General features: G+C 41.9%; 1 protein-coding gene across 2 annotated transcripts in view; it reads left to right on the top strand.

The window, feature by feature from the left end:
• Positions 1-221: 221 nt before the first annotated feature.
• Positions 222-18,757, top strand: part of snx29 (sorting nexin 29) — a 354,925-nt gene continuing 336,389 nt past the window's right edge. For both annotated transcript variants that reach the window (XM_069905804.1, XM_069905805.1), the window contains exons 1-3: positions 222-359; positions 10,095-10,153; positions 17,809-17,861. In XM_069905804.1, coding sequence (XP_069761905.1) covers positions 353-359; positions 10,095-10,153; positions 17,809-17,861 — 119 coding nt within the window. In that variant the 5' untranslated portion in view covers positions 222-352. The remainder of the gene's footprint in view (positions 360-10,094; positions 10,154-17,808; positions 17,862-18,757) is intronic.

Below are 18,757 nucleotides of genomic sequence, written 5' to 3'. Positions count from 1 at the left end.
GGGACTCCTATTGAGCAAAAAGCAGTATATGAAATAAGAACTCTACCCTCAATTACGTCTGGAAGTTCCCTGCAAGTCCTGAGTCTGCGCAAGAATGAACACGCCCTCATCCGCTGCTGAAACAGAACCCCCTCGAACCGCAGATGTGCGCATGCACAGGAGGGCACCACCCCGGCACATGCGCACGAAGGCACCCCCGGCACATGCGCACGAAGGCACCCCCGGCACATGCGCACTGCGCGCCCTGTGCCCGGAAAATGTGGGAGGAAAGCTTGCCATCATGAAAGTGTTCTGTCCGCGTCAGCCACTCGTCTGATGCGGGCTGTTTTCTGGGGGGGGAGACGGCCGGAAGATGAGTGGTAAATATTGCAACTTGTTGACGAAGAGGTGTTTGGGTATGCACCTGGCCCGCGGGTCAGGGGGTGTGCAGGAGCTGGGCCGGTGACAGGCGACGTGGGAGGATGCCCTCGTCTGCCTTTTCCTTTATTAATTTCAGACCAGCATCTATTCCCCGAGTTTGAACCCCTTTTCTGTGTTATTGCAACGCCTTCAATTTTTGTCGCTTTTAATAAAACAGTTTCACTTTGTTGTGATTTTTGTCGCTCTTGAGATCACTGTGGCTGAAGCTGCATATATTGGGAAGTTGGAATCGGGAAGTGGAAGTCTGAAGAGTTGGCAACTCCACGAGATATTGTTGCTAGTGGCAATTGCAGTTTAAATACTGTTGACTTGGGGGCTCTGGATCAGCTCCAATAAACGTCCCAGGCGAGACGTTTTTTTAACCTCGCCTTCAGAAATAGTTTTATTGCATAGAATGTTGGTGTGACCATCCAGGAATTTTTTTTCCCCCCAGGACTCCGAGCTTTATGATTTGTTGTATTTCCGTGATTCATGCAAAAGAAAAGTGCACCATCGATTAGACTCTTTGATTAAACGACCGAAGGTGTTTTAATGAGGTTGGTTGGGATATTGCAGTTTCTCCCAAGATTAAAAACCTATTAATCATATGAAATTAACTTTTGTCTGAGAGCAAAGTCCTTCAACACGTGAGTTTGTTCAGTTATGCAACATTAACTGTTGAGTCTGTCCCATGCATTCCAGTATTTAGATGGTTCAGCAAGAAAACTGACCGCATTTTGTTTATTGTAAATGTATGATGTTTTCATTTATCAGTTTGTAAACATTTCACGTCTAATAAAATAAATGCTTTGAAATCACTGCGAATCATTGGATTTAAGTGATCAAATACATGAACAGTATTTGAAAGATGGCAGTTCCACATTACTACTAGTCGGACACAACCTGCAAAATTAAATACAACTTAAATGCAACTTGAGAGCATTGCTTCTTTTCTTTTGCATAATCATAATGTTTAATTGGTCGGATTTTTTGCTGAATGATTTTTGCTGAATGTGTTTTAATCGAATGTTAAAGATAAGGGCATGGGTGTCGAGGAAAATTACAAACAGTAATTCCAGACAGGAGGATGGGGGCAAAAAGATCTGAGCTTTTTTTTTGTTTGACCAGCTTTGGTATTAAATAACTGAACAGTTAATAATGTTTAAGCGTTAAGATTTATTTGTGATTTTTCTCTTTGAGTTTTGAGAAATTAGGCTATTTTGAATCTTTATTGAAAAATAGTGGAATAGCAATCATGAAGCCACTAAATCGTTTTTGAAAAGTCACTCAGAAGTGAAAATGCAACAATCTTGTCTGGGTTGTTTGTTTAATTGAGTTAATGTAATGAGCTGAGCCAACCAAATATGTGACTAAAGTGAGCAGATTCATTGTCAGTTCACTTTCTTCTGAATACCAGGAAATTACTTTGTGGCTGGGATTTCCCACAAAGTTGCAAGTCATCATGTTTGGGGATTAACTTTTTGACTAATAAACTCTAGAGAAAATTAGGAATGGAATATGGTATCAATTCCATAGTTTGTAAAGTTGTACTTCTAAGAATGATTTGCATTGAGTATATTTTGCAAATGATTGACATTTAGCCAGATTTTGTAATTCAGTCAATCCTCACTGGAGGTTGCACAGAACAGCATTTAAAAAAAAACTTGTTTCCTGCTCATACCCAACAAGAAGCTGAGTTTAAAGTTGCGGGTGGGTGGGTGTGGAAGAAATTTTTGGAAGTGGGAGTGAACATTTTCTTCTATCTGTTTCTGCATTTGTTCTGGCAACAATATTGATATCATGGCCCTTGACATGATAATCTAGAAATGATGGAACTGCAGAGTTGTGTTCTGGCTTGTGGTGTATAATGTGATAGAGTAGAATGATTTTGTTATCTATGTTGTTCTGTGGGAGTTTCTCCTTTGTGTTCTATCCCTTTTTGAAGTCTGGGCTTTATGGGCAAGGTCAGGGTTTATTGTACATCCGAGAGACTGCAGCTCAATTTCAGTCTGGTGAGCCAACTGCAGCTCTTCTGGTGAAGCTGCACACTGTTAGGGAGGTAGCTGGTGGATATAGAGGTGGTAAGTTTCCAAATCTCGGAGGCGTGCAATTTGAAATCTTGCTTGTTTGGTGGATTTTTCATGTTGATGGTGATCCTACCATACACTAGCAATAAATAGTTGTGGACCTGACAGTGATGAACTCTCTTGTGAGATGGTATTGCCTGACTTTAGTATTGTTATAAGTTTAAAATTATGATTGAAAAATATCTTTAAAGGGTAAGATTGTGAGGTTTAGTTATCAGGTCACATTTCACAAACAAACATCTCATTTGCCATGCAAGAGTCTCTGCAAAGCCAACTGGAGACACAATGGGAAGTGCTTGTGAGATTTTCACATTAAGTGTTAATAGATCAGCATGCTTGAACAATGTCCAGGCTCAGGAACTGCAAAATCTTTTGGCTGTTAGACTGGTTCCAGAGTTTTAAATATCTGGTTGAAATTTGTTGTCCTAAGAGGGGCCACTTGGTTTTGAAAACAGAAATTAAACATCCATTGTTTGAGAGTCGTCTTCAGCAGTTTGTGGTGAAGGCTGAAAGTTGGCAGACCTGATGCACGACCCCATTTGAAGACTGGCTTGGAGTTCTGAGTTCAGCCTATTCTAAATCACTGAGGTCACTTGCAGAGGTTGTGGCTGGTTATTGTGTTTTTCCTGAAATAGGGGAAAAAGAACTTGTGGTCACCTGGAAGAAGAAGTCATCTTTTGGGAAAAACCAAGAGGGGACAAGTTTCTTTGGTAAGACAGTTCAGTTGTGATTAAAGATTAGTTTGTGTGTCCAACGAACAAAGAATATCTCTGAAACCAACAAAGACCTTCCAGAGTGTTAACGACTTGAGCACTAGAGGTTGGTGAATATAATAACTGTTCAATTCTGTGCACAGTATGGAAGATTGCCTGATACTAGTGAACTTGGAGAAGTGAAAAGTGAATGATTGGATGGTGAGGAAGAACATTTCTGAACACCTAAACGTTACATACATGTGCGCTTAGAATTAGAAGGGGATTAAGTTAGATTGTTAATTATAAATTATTGATATTATTATGAATTTCTGTTGCTTCTGGTTTTTGAGTCCTTTGGGCTTGTAACAGTATCAATGTTACTCAATAATTTTTAATCCCTGACTTAGTTATCTAAGTCTTTATACATGAGTGTAGCTGTAGCTGGTTCATTTACTGAATTGTAAATAAAATATTGTACAATTATCAGCAAACATCCCTACTTCTGACTATGAGATTAAAACAAATTTAACCTTTAGTAGTGATTTATGTTTAATTTGTGTTGGAAAGGATGCCAAAAAGATAGAGAAGGATGTTACCAGGACTGGAGGGCTTGAGTTAGGAAAGATTGGGACTTTTTTTACTACTGGAGCAGAGGAAATTGAGGGGTGATTTTACAGGGGTACACAAAATAATCAGAGGACACTTAAGAGGAATAGGCTTTTTGCTAGGAATGGATGTGTCTAAAACTAGAGGGTTTAAGGAGAGGGAGAAAGATTCAAAAGGACCTGAATGGCAACTTTGTCACACAGCATGTGGTGTGTAAATGGAACGAACTGCCAGAGGATATGATAGAGGTGGTATAAGCATGATGTCAAAAAGACATTTCGCCGTACACAGATGGGGAAAGGTTGTAGGATTATGGGCCTAATGGGATTAGTTCAGATAAACAGTTTAGTTGGTATGATCAACTGATCCGAAGGACCTATTTCCATGTGGTGTGGCTTTGTGACTTTTGGTGATACTCCTGATGCAAAGTGGTTTGGTTCTTCTAGACTTGAGTGGCTTATGTCCTTGATCTAAAGATGAGGGAGGAATAGGGACTGGTTATTTTACTCATCAAGCCTGTTATCTAGTTTGTCTTAACTTTGGTTTGCATTTGGTAACTCTTGTTTATCTCTCCTTTAATCATGCAAATGTTCACTACCATTTGAGAAAGAGAGTTACAAGGACATTATCTTCTAAGGAATGAAAAAATCCCTTAATTGCTGTCTAAAATGCTATTATAAACCATAGAGTTTGATGGGACTGAAATGGAACCTTCAGCTCAATTGATCCAAGGCGACCATTTTGCCCATCCAAGTTAGTTCCATTTGCGTGTGTGTCTTGTATTCCTCTAAATCAGTGGGTTTTCAAGCATTTTCTTTCCACTCTCATACCACCTTAAGTAATTCCTATGCCTGAGGTGCTCTTGGATCAGTAAGGGATTACTTAAAGTGGTGTTGGGGGGGGGGGGGGGTGCAGGGGAAGGTTGAGAATCACTGGTCTGGACCTAGTTGTTACTGTAATATTTTGCTTGAGAAAAATTGTCATCTCCTTTGGCATTATGAAACTGCACATAATGAGTCAATTAGCTATGATTAAAACAGAAGTAAATCATGAAAATCTGTAGACACCGTGGTTGAAGTACCTTGACGAAGGGCTTAAGCCTGAAATGTCTGTTATATATTATTGCCTTTGCTACATGAAGGTCACTGTTTGAGCAGCCAACTTTCTCCAGTGCTTTTTTTTTGGATTAAAATGGTGGTTTTCAAACTTTTTCTTTCCACTCACCTACTACCTGAAGCAATCCCTGACTAATCACAAAGCACCTATGGCATAGGGATTACTTCAGGTGGTAGGTGAGTGGAAAGAAAAAGTTTGAAAATCACTGCTGTAAACTTTTCATATCCATCTATCTGTCTCGATGACTCTTAATAGGATTGTACCTGTCTCTACCAGTTTCTTTTGCAGATCTTTAAAGATACCCACTGCCTTCGGTGTGGGGACAAAAATGCTTTTCAATTCTTTTACCATTCACCTTTAATCTATGACTTCCAGTTTTAGATTGGACATTTCGAAGACCTTTGGCAGGGTGCCTCACAAGAGGCTGCTAAACAAGATAGGATGCAATGGTAATACAGGAAAGGTATAAGCAAAGAGTGGTACTTTCCTGGCTGGCTGTGGTGACCAGTGGTGTTTCAAAGGTTGGTGTTGGGTCTTCCTCTTTTCATGTTGTATGTAAATGATTAAGGTGATAGAATTGAAGACTTTGTGGCCATGTTGACAGATGATATGAAGATTGGTGGAAGGATAGGAAGTGTTGAAGAAGCAGGGGCTTGGATGAGTTGGGAGAATGGACAAAGAAGTGGTAGATGGAATATAGCATAGGGAGGTGTATGTCGATGCACTTTGGTAGAAAGACTGTCTTCTATATGGTGAGAGAATGCAGAAAGCAGTGATGTAGAGGAACTTGGGAGTTCATTCAGGATTCCACGAAGGTGAACTTGAGGGTTGAGTAAAGAAGGCAAATGTAATGTTTGCATTCATTTTGAGAACATTTCACTCTGTATACGTAACAATAAACTTGATGGCAAGTAGTGGTGAGCTAAGGGATGGTCATGGGGTTTGGGAAGGGGTTGCGATCCCTTGGCAGACTCTAATGGAGAATGGATGTCTGCTAGTAAGTTAATGATCATGGTTGAGATGGCTTTGAAAGGCAGAAACATGTTTGTGATGGTGGTGGGGTGAGATAGTGGATGAATGGATTGAGTGGCAGATTGCAGTGAAGGTAAAGTTGAAGGAGATAATATTAGTTCACGTGTGCAGTGATCTGGGATTCACTGGGAGAGTGCAGTGTTGATGACTGGCCCCGCCTTCTCGCTCCACCCCCGTTTACCCATATATAACCCTGGTTTCCCGCCTAAACCCAGAACCCTCTGACGCCTACTAGTGAACCCTATCTGTTGTTGAAAGCTAATAAAAGTGTTTGTTATCCCTCCAGTCGTGTGAGAGCTTTTATCTATGTTACAATTTTATTAGCTTTTAAAACAAGAATGGAGGGATTATTCAATCCCAGTATGCTGCTAATAGGATCCCCCCCCCCCCCCCGCCCCAGTCCCCTGATGCGGCTGAGGAATTCACATATTGGCTAGACTGCTTCCAGGCCTACCTGAACGCCACTAGGGATGTCTTCCACACAGACAAACTCTGGAGGTCGGCGCTCACCTCCAGGGTAGGAACTGCTAGACGTATGAAGCTGCCATCAGGGCACTGAAGACTTGCTGCATGAAAGTCCTGAATGAGGTCCGAGCAAGGCACCGGCTTGCTCTCCGTCACCAATGGCCTGGAGAGTCAATTGACTCATTTTGTCAAGTCCCGCAATTTGTCCTGCTTGGTAGAAGACTTCAGGGAGATGATCAGGTCATGCCAGGTCTGTGCTTAGTGCAAGGCACACTTATCATCCTGCAAAGCACACCTGATCAAGTCATGCAGGCCCTTCGAACAGCTCAGTGTCAATTTTAAGGGAGCTCTCCCCTCCACAAACGGGAACATCTTTCTCTTGGTCATCGATTAGTACTCCTGCTTCCTGTTTGCCATTCCATGTTCAGATACGCTCGCCTTGTCGGTTATAAAGGGCCTAGACTCCTTTTTTACCCTGTTCGGGTATCCTGGCTATATTCATAGCGACTGGGGCTCATCCTTCATGAGTGATGAGCTGTGTCAGTATCTGCTGGTGAGGGGCATCGTGTCCAGCAGGACTACCAGCTGCAACCCCTGGGGGAACGGGCAGGTTGAAAAAGAGAATGCCATGATCTGGAAAGCTATCAAACTTGCCCTGAAGCAAAAAGGCCTTCCAGACTCACGCTGGCAAGATGTCCTCCCCATCGTGCTCCACTCCATTCGGTTGCTGCTCTTACTGCGACCAATGCTACTCTGCACGAGCTACTGTTCACTTTCGACAGAAGATCGGCATCGGTGACTAGACTCCCAGTCATGGTCCGGTCCTTTCCTTAAGAAGCACTTGAGGAGAAGCAATACCATCCCCCTAGTGGAGAGGGTGAAACTGCTTCATGCCAATCCCACATATGCCTATGTGGAGTACCCAGATGGCAGGGAGGACACACTCCATCAGGCACCTGGCACCCGCCAGAACAGAGGGTCTATTGCCTCAGGTGCCCCATGAGCTACCGAGCTCTTTCTCTTCACCCACTCTCAGGGCCTTGGGGGATCCAGTTCAGGAGGAGAGTGAACCCCTCTCCATCGTCGAGCCAGAGCCCGAGCCCACTACTCCTCCATCACGGGGACCAGGAGACTTAAGGACCCCTGGTGCTAAGGTGCTCCACCAGGATTTCCAGACCTCCCAGACTGCCTAAATTTGTAAATAATGTATGTACTGTATTTTTTTTTGTCTTCTACTGGCTCTTGATTCCATTTTCTCTTCATCCACACACCCTTAATTCTGCAGGAAGGGGTGAATGTAGTGAACTGGGGTTCACTGGGAGAGTGCTGTATTGATGACTGGCCCCACCTCCTGACTCTACCTATATATAACCCTGGTTTCCTGCCTAAACCCAGAACCCTTCTGAGGCCTACTAGTAAACCCTACCTGTTGTTGAAAGCTAATAAAAGCGTTTATTCTCCCTCCAATCATGTGAGAGCTTTTATCTACACTATAGTGTGTTGTAAAGTCCTGGAGTGGTGTCTAAAATGCCTCAACATTTAATGCAACTCGAAGATTCTCGATGACTTTGTGAGTTGGGTACCCTGAGGCAGACTGAAGGCTTTGTGCAAATAATTTTTGTTGTTTTTTTTCTTTGAAATAGAATTGCTCATCTAACAAAAATATTGTGCTAGTTTATGGCAATGGCATTAATGTTGCAGAAATCATCTGATACAGCACAAACTGGTCAATAACCAATTGACCTTTTTTTCAGTCGAACATAATGCTGAAGTTTCTTTCATTTGCAATGTTTCCCTATTCACTTTATTGATCAGCAAGCTTCAAACCTTGAAGGTTAAAGTCACTGCAGATAACTTTAACTATAGTTACGGACAAGGATAAGATTGGGCCTTGGTGGGGGGGGAAAAAGTACTGCATTGGTGGAAGGAAAATGATACAGGAGCAAGTAGGAGTTGATTGGGAGCAGCTGTGATCAGGCAAGCCCACAACTGACGTGGCAGTTGGTGAAGGACCAACAAATTAGAGTGGAGGATCAACACGTTCCAATGCAAAGGAAGCAGCTTGGCAAAGTTAAGAGAACCTGCAACGATGAGAGAGGCCATAAAACTTGGTTGGAAAAGGAGGCCTATATCAGGTTTAGGAAGCTACAATCAGGCAGAGCCCCCGAGGAATGTAAAGTTTGTAGGAAAGCAAAGCAGGCCATAAGGAAAGTCAAAGGGGGCCATAAAATATCTTGGCAAGTCTGCTTGAAGAAAATCCAAAGGTATTTTGCTTTTGCCGAGGGAGAAGACTGAACCGCCCAGGCAGAAGAGGGGATTTCTGCTTGGCGTCAGATGAAATGGGAGAAGCATGAAATAAGTACTTTGATACAGTGTTTACCAAGGAGAGGGCAGCACAGTTAGGGAGGCAGAGATGATGATGTTGTTACAGTGCCAGTGACCGGGGTTTGAATCCTGCGCTGTCTGTCAGGAGTTTGTATGTTCGCCCCACCTCTGTGTGGTTCCTCCAGTTTCCTCCCACCCTCCAAAACATACAGGGGTTGAAGGCCAATTGGGTTTAATTGGGTTGCATGGGCCTGTGCTGCATTTGTAAATTAAAAAAAAAGATCATGTGGAAGGCTTGTGTATTTGTTCAATTTGAGTTCAAGAAAGAGGTGGTATTTGTTTTTAATTTGAGGAGCATTAAGGTGGATGAGTCCCCTGGGCCTGATGGGATATATGCCTGTTTATTGAGAGGCAAGTGAAGAGATCGTTGGGGTCTTGCAGAAGATTTTTGTGTCCTCTCCAATGACAGGAAAGGTTGCAGATGATTGGAGAGAGGCTAATGTTGTACCTTTGTTCAAGGTTGAAAGCGAATAATCTAGGATATTACAGGCCAGCGAGCCTCTCAACGGAGACAGGGACACAATTGGAAAGGACTCTTAGGGATTGGATTTGTGCACGTTTGGAAAGACGTGGTCATATCAGCTGTATGCACAACTTTAAATTGTAGTAATGAATGACAGACGCATAGAGATGATGTGTTAACCAATTTAAAAAGAGTTCCAAGAATCTTCAGGAATTAAAGTATGGAGATCCTGCTCCTTTGTCTTTTTAATTTTATCCAAAGAAGTTTGCCTTGATTCCGAAAAAGGAGATGTGTGAGCCATATATTTTAATATTTTAAACGGAGAGTGGTTAGTGCTTGGAATGGCGTGCCGGGTTAGTGATGGAAATGAATACGATAGCAGCAATAAAATGGCTTCATAATAGACAAATGAATATGAAGGAGATGGAAGAATACCTATCAAATGCAGTCAATCAATTTGATTTAGACATTGTGTTCAGCACAGACACAGGGAAAAGGGCCAGTTCCTGTGCTATTCTATGTTCTTCATATATGCTTTGGGAGGGGGGGGGGGGAGCTTTTGAGTTTTTGTTGAATGAAGGAAAGATTTTTAATTGATACACTGAAGAGCCCTTGGCTGTCATTTGTATTGTATAGATAGGTCAGTAAGACCTCTTTCAGCAGATACAGAAGTTATTTAGTACTACAGTGAAACTTGCTTCAGGTGGGGCTTACTTCAGTGGAGAACTGGAGGTGGCACAGGATAAGTGGAGTTTACCACTTGATAAATCTGCCTCAAAATAAAATTCAAAAATTACTTATCACGGACATTTTGTATCCTCTAATTCTGAAAATTTAACCTTTCAGTGACCCAAAATGAGAGGAGGCAGTCTCTGCTTGAAAGGCTTCTTGATGCTGTGAAACAGGTAAGATATAATTAACCTGTTTATAGGCTACAAAGAATTATTTGCATAAGAAATAAAGACTGAAGTTTGGCTTCCTTCAGGAGCTATGAATCCATCATCCTTCACGTTTTGCAAAACCAATGAATATTGTGCATTTCCAGATGGAACACCCTTCACCCACTTTTTGCCACTCGTTTATATCTAATCTCTCCTTGCTGGCTTGATTTGTTCCATCCTTTATCAAATATTGTTTTCTCTTTCTTGACGTCTATGGACTTCCGCTTCTCCAGTGCCTTAAGTTTAAAATTAATGTTGATAATATATTCCCTCGTATCTCTAAAAACAGTGAAATAAATTAGAAGTTTATTTCTTGGAGTCAGATTTCTTTATAGACATGCAGCATGTTAACAGGCAATTCTGGCCCATGAACCTGTGCCGCCCAATTAGCCTACAAAACCCCAGTGCGTTTGATGGGTGGGAGGAAACGAGTGTAGACACGGGGAGTACATACTCTTTACAGATAGTGCAGGATTTGAACCCAGGTCTCTAGTGCTATAATAGCTTCGCATTAACTGCTACACTAACTGTGCCGTCCTGAAGTTTTGGGTTATCATTGAAGAGGCTAGGTATACAATCATATGTGGTCTATGCTTTGAAATTGTTTTTCAAGCCTTCCTTAAAGGCATTCCTCTAAATTCATCACTTTTATCATACATTTGATCATCTTCCCAATCGTGATGTCTGTAACTTCCTGTATTCATTTTATTTACTTGCAACACTCTGAGTTGAATATAGAAAGAAATAATTCAAAATTGATATTAGATAAACTGGCTGCTAAAGGTATTTTAATCTGTATGTTTATATTCCACATTTTAGTGGGTTGGAGTGGGAAACACACACCACCATTTAGAAACCGATGCAGAGGCGAAGTCAAGAAGCCATAAAAGCCTTATAATTGTTCCATTGACAGTCTGTCTGTTAGTTCAGAGCTGTAGGCAGTTTGTTTCTTGTTCAATTGAAATGCTGCAACAATGCAACGTTTGCTCAGAAAGACCTGTCTGAACAGAAGACCATCTGCTTATGACTCGTGCTTTTGGGGAAATGAAACTCAACCATGTATTTGCTCAAACTTATCATGAAGACAACATTTTTAGTATCAGTTCAGATTGATCTGGACACAGAATTAAAGTGACATTGGGAGAAGATAGTTACTCCAGCTGTTTCTCTTTATCAAGAGAGAGCAGTAATCCTGTGGCTGTTGTAATGGTCACTTCTTACTGACCCATATCTGGGTAAAGAAATTAAGATTATTTTTGTTTCTGGATCATATCCATTTTGATGGTTACTGCGTCTAAAACCCTTACCTGGGTCTGCGAAAGCATCGTGACGGTCACAAGTCTTGTGCAAGAAACAAAGGAGCTGTGACAAATCCTTTGTATGAAGGGACATTTCTTTGAAATCAACTTGACAAGAATTTGTGAGTTTTGAAAGTCTGATAACTTGGTGTCTCAACTACATAATTATTTGTGAGCATCAGTATATAGATTCTAAAATTAAACACAACATTCCAAAGACTGAACTTTGAATTTGACTTTTCAGAATTGTGCCTTAGCTGCAAAGATTATTGCTTTTAAGATTCCTTTGTCTTGGTGAATTTCTATTGCTGCTGGTCTATGTCGTAATGCTGGAAAAGTGGCAAAATCTTTCAGGGATGCTGTTGTATGTGTGGTTTGTTAGCAGTGAGGTTGAAGAAAGCCAGAAGAACAGAGCATTGAAAAGGAGAGGAATATAACTGTTTTAAGATAAGGAGTTAAATCAATATCGTTGTTGAGTGAGGTAGGAAAAAAAGAGACATCAGTTTAAAAGTTGGCTGGAAGCTTCAGATTGCAGTATCCTGGAAAATAAAATAATTGGGGTCAGACATGATGTTTGATTGATGTGATTCCCACCAAATAATTTCTCCTTAATTTTTCACAAGTACAAGGAGAAATTAAATCAAAATAATTTTTTAACAAGGCAGGCTCAGATTTGCAATTGATGAAGTAGCATTTTACTGGAGTAATTTTGAAAGTCATTCTTTTGATCATTCATTTTTGCCTTCACGAAGTCGCATGAAATGTTTAACGTCATGCACAATTTTTCACGATTGCCTCAATGTTTTGCTGATATTCATTCTTGGTTATTTTGGCTTGTAAATTTGTATTCAGGATTAAGGTGGACATTTTCTTCTCCAGTTGCCTATTCATCCAGTTGCTGCTATTTCTACCAACAAAAAGTCAAAAAAGTGATTCCCTCAAGATCAGCCATCTTCAGTAGGGGCCATACAGCCCCCCCCCCCCTGGGGTCCACAGCACATTAAAGGGGGCCACAGACTGAAATCCTTCAGAAAGGGAACCCAAGGTGTACAGGGTGTGACGTTCTCCCATTTTTTTTTTTAGTCCATTTTATTTGAGATGGAAGCCAGATTGAAGACAATGTGACCATCTTATTGAAAGGAGAGTGCACGTTTTAAGGGAGTAGCACAAGAGTAACGAGCTCTTGGACCTCCTTTGTGGGATTGAGAAACCCACAAAGGTGGGTTATAGACAAATTATTTCCTCCCGTTAGTATAGAGGGATGAAAAATCACTTGGACTGACCCACGAAAAGGGTTTTAAAGTTGCAGAGGAAATACTGCGCTCTACTTTAACTGATCCATGAGAAGGGTTCTCTTATTCGGAGAAGAAAAACTACACTCCACTCGACTGACCTATGAAGAGGGTTCTATCTGCAGAACAAGACACTCGTCTAAAAAGGACATATCGCTGAAGCATCTCAACAAGGGAGCCGTGAGTAATCAACATTCTGTCACCCACTTCAGGAACTGCTAATTTAATCCTCAAGCCCGTCTCACCCATCTTGAAGCCTGTGTGATGGATCAATTTCAAACCCACATTTCCTCACTGAATTTCTGAAACTGAACTTTTAAAGAATTGGGCCTTGAGCTGTAGTGGGTTGGGATACTCCACGCACACACCGCACACGCCCGCACACGCCCGCACACGCCCGCACACGCCCGCACACGCCCGCACACGCCCGCACACGCCCGCACACGCCCGCACACGCCCGCACACGCCCGCACACGCCCGCACACGCCCGCACACGCCCGCACACGCCCGCACACGCCCGCACACGCCCGCACACGCCCGCACACGCCCGCACACGCCCGCACACGCCCGCACACGCCCGCACACGCCCGCACACGCCCGCACACGCCCGCACACGCCCGCACACGCCCGCACACGCCCGCACACGCCCGCACACGCCCGCACACGCCCACCACGCCCACGCACACACACACACATTTGTGCATAGTCACATAATTGCATATAAATTTAGTTATGTTGAGTTAAGTTAAGTGTTGTCTAATTGTTGATAAATAATTGAAAATATTATTTTAAATATAACATCGTCTGGGCTGATTTTTATTGCTGCTGTCATGCACGTAACGGTTGGGGGGGTGGGGTAGGAGAGAAGTCTGGAAGAAACCAACTAAACGGCTGCCTCACAGGGAAGGGGCCAAGTCCTAAAGGGACCATAGCCGAACCAAAAAGTTGAGAATGGCTGTGCGAGATAAGGTAACAAGATCTTGGGAGTAGCAAATGTCCGTAGTGATGTTGAAAACTTAGGTGTTTTAAAAAGCTTAGCCACAAATTTACAATCTCATTGTCCATGTTTGGGAAGAGGAGAGTGGATCAGGGTATCTATGATATGATCATGTGGTTTTCTTCAAGGAAGAAATCGAGGTTATTGGAGTATAGTCTAACCAATTTGAAATATAGTCTGTTAATAAATGGCCCCTTATTGGTATAATACTTGACTGGTCCGTGTCTATGGCATATCAGTTGCTTTCTGTATTTGGATATTAATATATGTACAAAAATGTAAATATATTAAAAAAAGAATGATCATCTCAGTGAGAAGATTAAAAGGAGACTCTAGCATCTTCAATCAGGGGCAATGAGCTCTTTGCCAATTTACAGTGGAGATTCTGTGCATCTTTTGATGCACCAATGAGCATGATCTTCACTGTGACAAACTCCAGGAGAAAAGCAGGGGAAGGTTCCAATCAATCAGAAACAACCTTTTTCCAATCTCAGTTAAGTCTTGGATGCAATCAGTTGGAAGATGAACTGCAAAATGCTCTTCAAATTTGGTTCCATCTTGTGTATGCAAGCCATGATCCTAATCAAGAGGGCGACAACAGAGCAAATTTCAGTGAAGGCAGGAATCCAAGAATGCTTCATAATTACCCCCAATTATCTTCTTTGCTGAAATGCTGTATTTAATCTCCCATGAACTTTTGAGAAGTGATAATCTTCAGAATTAATATTGATTCTTTAATATTGTGTATAAATGATTATGTACCGTATAACAAATATATATTATGTATAAAAAGTGCTGTAATTTCTGCATGGTCAAACCAAAATGTATACAAATAACCTTGAATAAAATCTGTAATGTTCACTTAAATCACATATGAATTGTTTGATTACAAATTTAAAACTCTGGGAGCACAGGGGTAAATAAAGGAAAAAACAGTGTTTGTCCCAAACATTATGGAGGGCACTGAATATAGTGTATATGTATATGAAACTACGTGTCAAAATTCATGCTTGTAGTGGTCGGAATATCTTCCTTGTACGGCCTCCTCCCTCATTGTTTCCTGTCCCTGCACTACTCTGTTCTATGTCCAAACCAAGATACACGAACCCAGTTGCCCAGGTAGACCCATTGTTTCTGCATGCTCCTGTCCAACGAATGGATATCATCTTGACTCCAATTTTTACTCCCCTGGTGCAGTTCCTCCCTACCGACATCAGCAATACTTCACATATCCTCCATCCTTTCAATAACTTTCAATTTTGTGAACTTGACCACCTTATTTTCACTATTGACTTGCAATCTCTCTGCTCCTCTATCCCCCATTCAGAAGTTCTCAAAGCCCTTTGTTTCTTTAACAACACACTAAAGCTGTCCCACTCCTCTGCCTGGCAAAACTTGTTTACACCCTCAATAGCTTCTCCTTTGACTCATCCCACTTTCTTCAAATGAAAGGAGTAGCCAGGGTATGTGCATGGGTCCCAGCTATGTCTGTTTTTTTTTTTGTTGGATTGTGGAGCAATCCATGCTACAAGTCGACACAGGCAAGTTTCCTAAAGTCTTCCTCTGCAATGTTGTCATCATTATCCACTTTGCTGCTAAGTTTCACCCCAATCTCAACTTCACTTGGTCCGTCTCTCGTGATGCTCTCTCCTTAATCACATGTACCCCTGTGACCGCCGGAAGTGCTACACTTGTTGCCACATCTCTCCCATACCACCATTTGGGGCCCTAAATAGACCTTCCAAGTGAAGCAACGCTGCACTTGTGAAAATACAGGGATCATCTACTGCAGCCGGTGCTCCAGCCTTTTCTACATCGGAAAGACTGGACGCAGACAGGGAGAACCCTTCATTGATACACACAGAGCCAGTTTGCTTAATGATGGGGATCTCCCAGTAGCCAACCATTTCATTTCTGCACTCCACTCCTGCACTGCCATGTCTGTCCACTGCCTCTGCGCTCACTCCCATGTTGATGTGCCTGTCAAACCAGGGCCACCTATAAATTTGGGGAGCAACATCTAATGTCTGTCTGCACACTCTCTAACCTGATGGCATAAAATAGACTTCTCTAGTTTATGCAACACCATTCCTCATTCTCCCTCAATTCCCTATCCCTCTGTCTCCTTTCCTCCAGCTCTCCACCCCTCTCTCTATTTGCAAATAGGGAATCCAAGAATGCTTCATAATTACCCCCAATTATCTTCTTTGCTGAAATGCTGTATTTAATCTCCCATGAACTTTTGAGAAGTGATAATCTTCAGAATTAATATTGATTCTTTAATATTGTGTATAAATGATTATGTACCGTATACTTGCCTACTCTTGTCCCCTCCCTCTTCCACCTATTACCTCAACTGTGGGCTGAACTCCTCCCCCTGCACCCCCTCCCAATCTTATTCAGGTGCCTGCCTACATTTTACTCCTAAGTTGATAAAGGGCTCAGGCCTGAAATGTTGGTCATATATCTTTATCTTTGCTACATGAAATGTGCTGTTTGGCCAGCTGAGTTTCTCCATTGTGTTTTTACTAACTTTTTAACTTTATTTATTTGTTCATCAAAGTTGTTACATACAATAAGAAAAATACATTTTATGAACGATAATTTTTTTTTCCTTTAAAAAAAAGAAAAGAAACCCCCCCTCCCCCCTCTCAGCCAGTTCTCTTTAGGAGAGCCAAAGAAAGAAAAAAGAAAACCAAAATATACTTACTAAAATCTAATCAAGATAAATCTAAATGTAAATATTCTAAATATAAAGACCACCTATTAAGAAAAAAAATAATTATCATGTAAAACATATGTAATTTTTTCCATTACCAAACAAGTTTTCATCTCATGCCATCTATTAATATCAATCCTATTAGCATTTTTCCATGTACTTGCTATACATTTTTTCACTACAGATAAACCTAAATATACAAAAGCAATCTGAAATCTATTTAATCCGAAATCTTTCAAAGGCTTCAACTTATCCAACAAAAATATTGTCGGATCTAAAAGTATTTTAATCTTATACAGATGTTCCAAAAACAATTGAATTGCTTTCCAAAAAGATTGTATATGTACACATAACCAAACAGCATGAAAAAAAGTTCCAACCGAATTACCGCACCTAAAACAAGAATCTGATTTTACTAACTTGAAGAACCCTTCTCACTGCCCTCGGTGTAATATGACAAATAAACTTAGTTTCTCTGTCCTGAAGATTTCATCTCTGTCCTTGGTTTTTGGAGGGGCCTTGGGTGTTTAGACTTTATCTTGTCTTGACAGTCTAAAGATTCTTTTATTGTCATGGACTGATGCATAAAATTTGTCAACTTTTGCCTGCCAAAAAGGCGCACAAAGAGTTGCTACCAGCATTACCCAGTACCCCCAACAATGAGAGAGAACCAAAGGGAGTCCTTTCTGAAAGGCGGTTTGTCATGAATTCCCCTGATGCACTTCTGCAGCCCTTTGCCCTCCTGTTCGATCCTTGGCGATCCTGAGCTCTCTGGTTCAAGCCTCCAATAGAATCATGAAGCTTCCTGCACCTGAGGCCTCTTCGCAGGCCCTACTTGCTCTCTGCACCCAGTCAAATCGTGGTTCTGTAACCTGATTCCCACAATCAGGCTTCATCAGCCTGGTTTGGGCTCTTAAGTTTCCAGCAGCCCCCAGCCTGTGTGGGTCTCAGCCACTGAGCCCCTTGCTGGTCTGCTGCTATGGTCTTTCCTGTTGGGGTGTCTCCTCGGCTTCTCCTTTTCAATAGGGGTTTGTGGCAGGGTTGCCAGATTAAAAAAAAAGTAAAAAATGTTTAATAAGTTGTAACAACCATCGACAGAACCAAAAAATCATATAAAACCTCAGAAAAACAGTAATCGGCACTTTCTGCTCCCAACTGATTCAAGAAGACCCCAAATCTCTGCTGTTTGGTACCAAAGCCAAATCTGGGAACCCTGGTTTGTGGGTGGTGGGGGCTTGTAAAGTCATTTGTGCTTCCTTAATTTTTTTTTCAGTTTTCATCATGACTGAAACCTATCCCTTTTTAAAATATAGTGCCAAATTCGCTTTGGTGGAAGAAAAGAAATTGCATCAGATGCGGATAGTAGGTAAGGTGTACTTTAATTTGTTCCTGACTTCTGATTTATTTAATCACTTATTACTTTGGATTCCAAATCCAACATTTAGCTTTTCCCCCCCCCCCCCCCCACTATTGCTGAAATGTTATTTCAATTGCATCTGTGTTGTGAGTAGGGTGGCGCCAGATGTCCGGTTTTAGGCTGGACAGGGCAGCTTTTGAGGACTCTGTTCTCTGTCTGGTGCCACCTTGATCTGGACATTAATTTGCCTTCCATTTTGGGGGGGGGGGTGTAGGCTCTACACCCTCAAAAGAGGGACAAGTGAAGAACAAGGGAGGGGGTACTTGCCTGTTAAATGCAGTGTCCCATAGGCACTGTGAGGCCATGTTTCTTCTTGCAATCACATGCTGGCTCATGCACGATGGTTTGAAGCACTGCATGATTTATTCTGAAAGTGATTTTGATGTGGATGAACTCTGTTATGGCAAAGATGATGGATGAAAATGTAAATTACCCACTAAGGTAGGTAGCATCAGAGCTGATGCGTTTCAACCCTGCTTTTGGTTCAGTGCAAATGACCTGACCTGGCTTTAAACACGGATTTTTCACAGGCCAATTAAGTGGGATCTCTAAAAGGGGTATTAGACGACATACATATAGCACAGTAATAGCTCTTTGTCCATGAGCCCTGTGGTGCCCAATTTACACCCAATTGACCTACAACCCTGGTACATTTTGAAGGGTGGGAGTAAACTGTAGTGCCTGGAGAAAACACATGCAGACATGGGGAGAATGTTCAAACTCCTTGCAGACAGTGCCAGATTCGAGCTCTGGACACTGGTGCTATAACAGCATTGTGTTAACCGTACTGCTTTAAATGCATTGGTGCAGAGGTTGGACACACGCAGGTAGTATTAAAATTAAGA

The sequence above is a fragment of the Narcine bancroftii genome, chromosome 12 (assembly GCF_036971445.1).
Source record: "Narcine bancroftii isolate sNarBan1 chromosome 12, sNarBan1.hap1, whole genome shotgun sequence".
NCBI lineage: Eukaryota > Metazoa > Chordata > Chondrichthyes > Torpediniformes > Narcinidae > Narcine > Narcine bancroftii.
The sequence above is the reverse complement of the archived record's forward strand: the minus strand, read 5'-3'. Positions and strand labels throughout refer to the sequence as shown.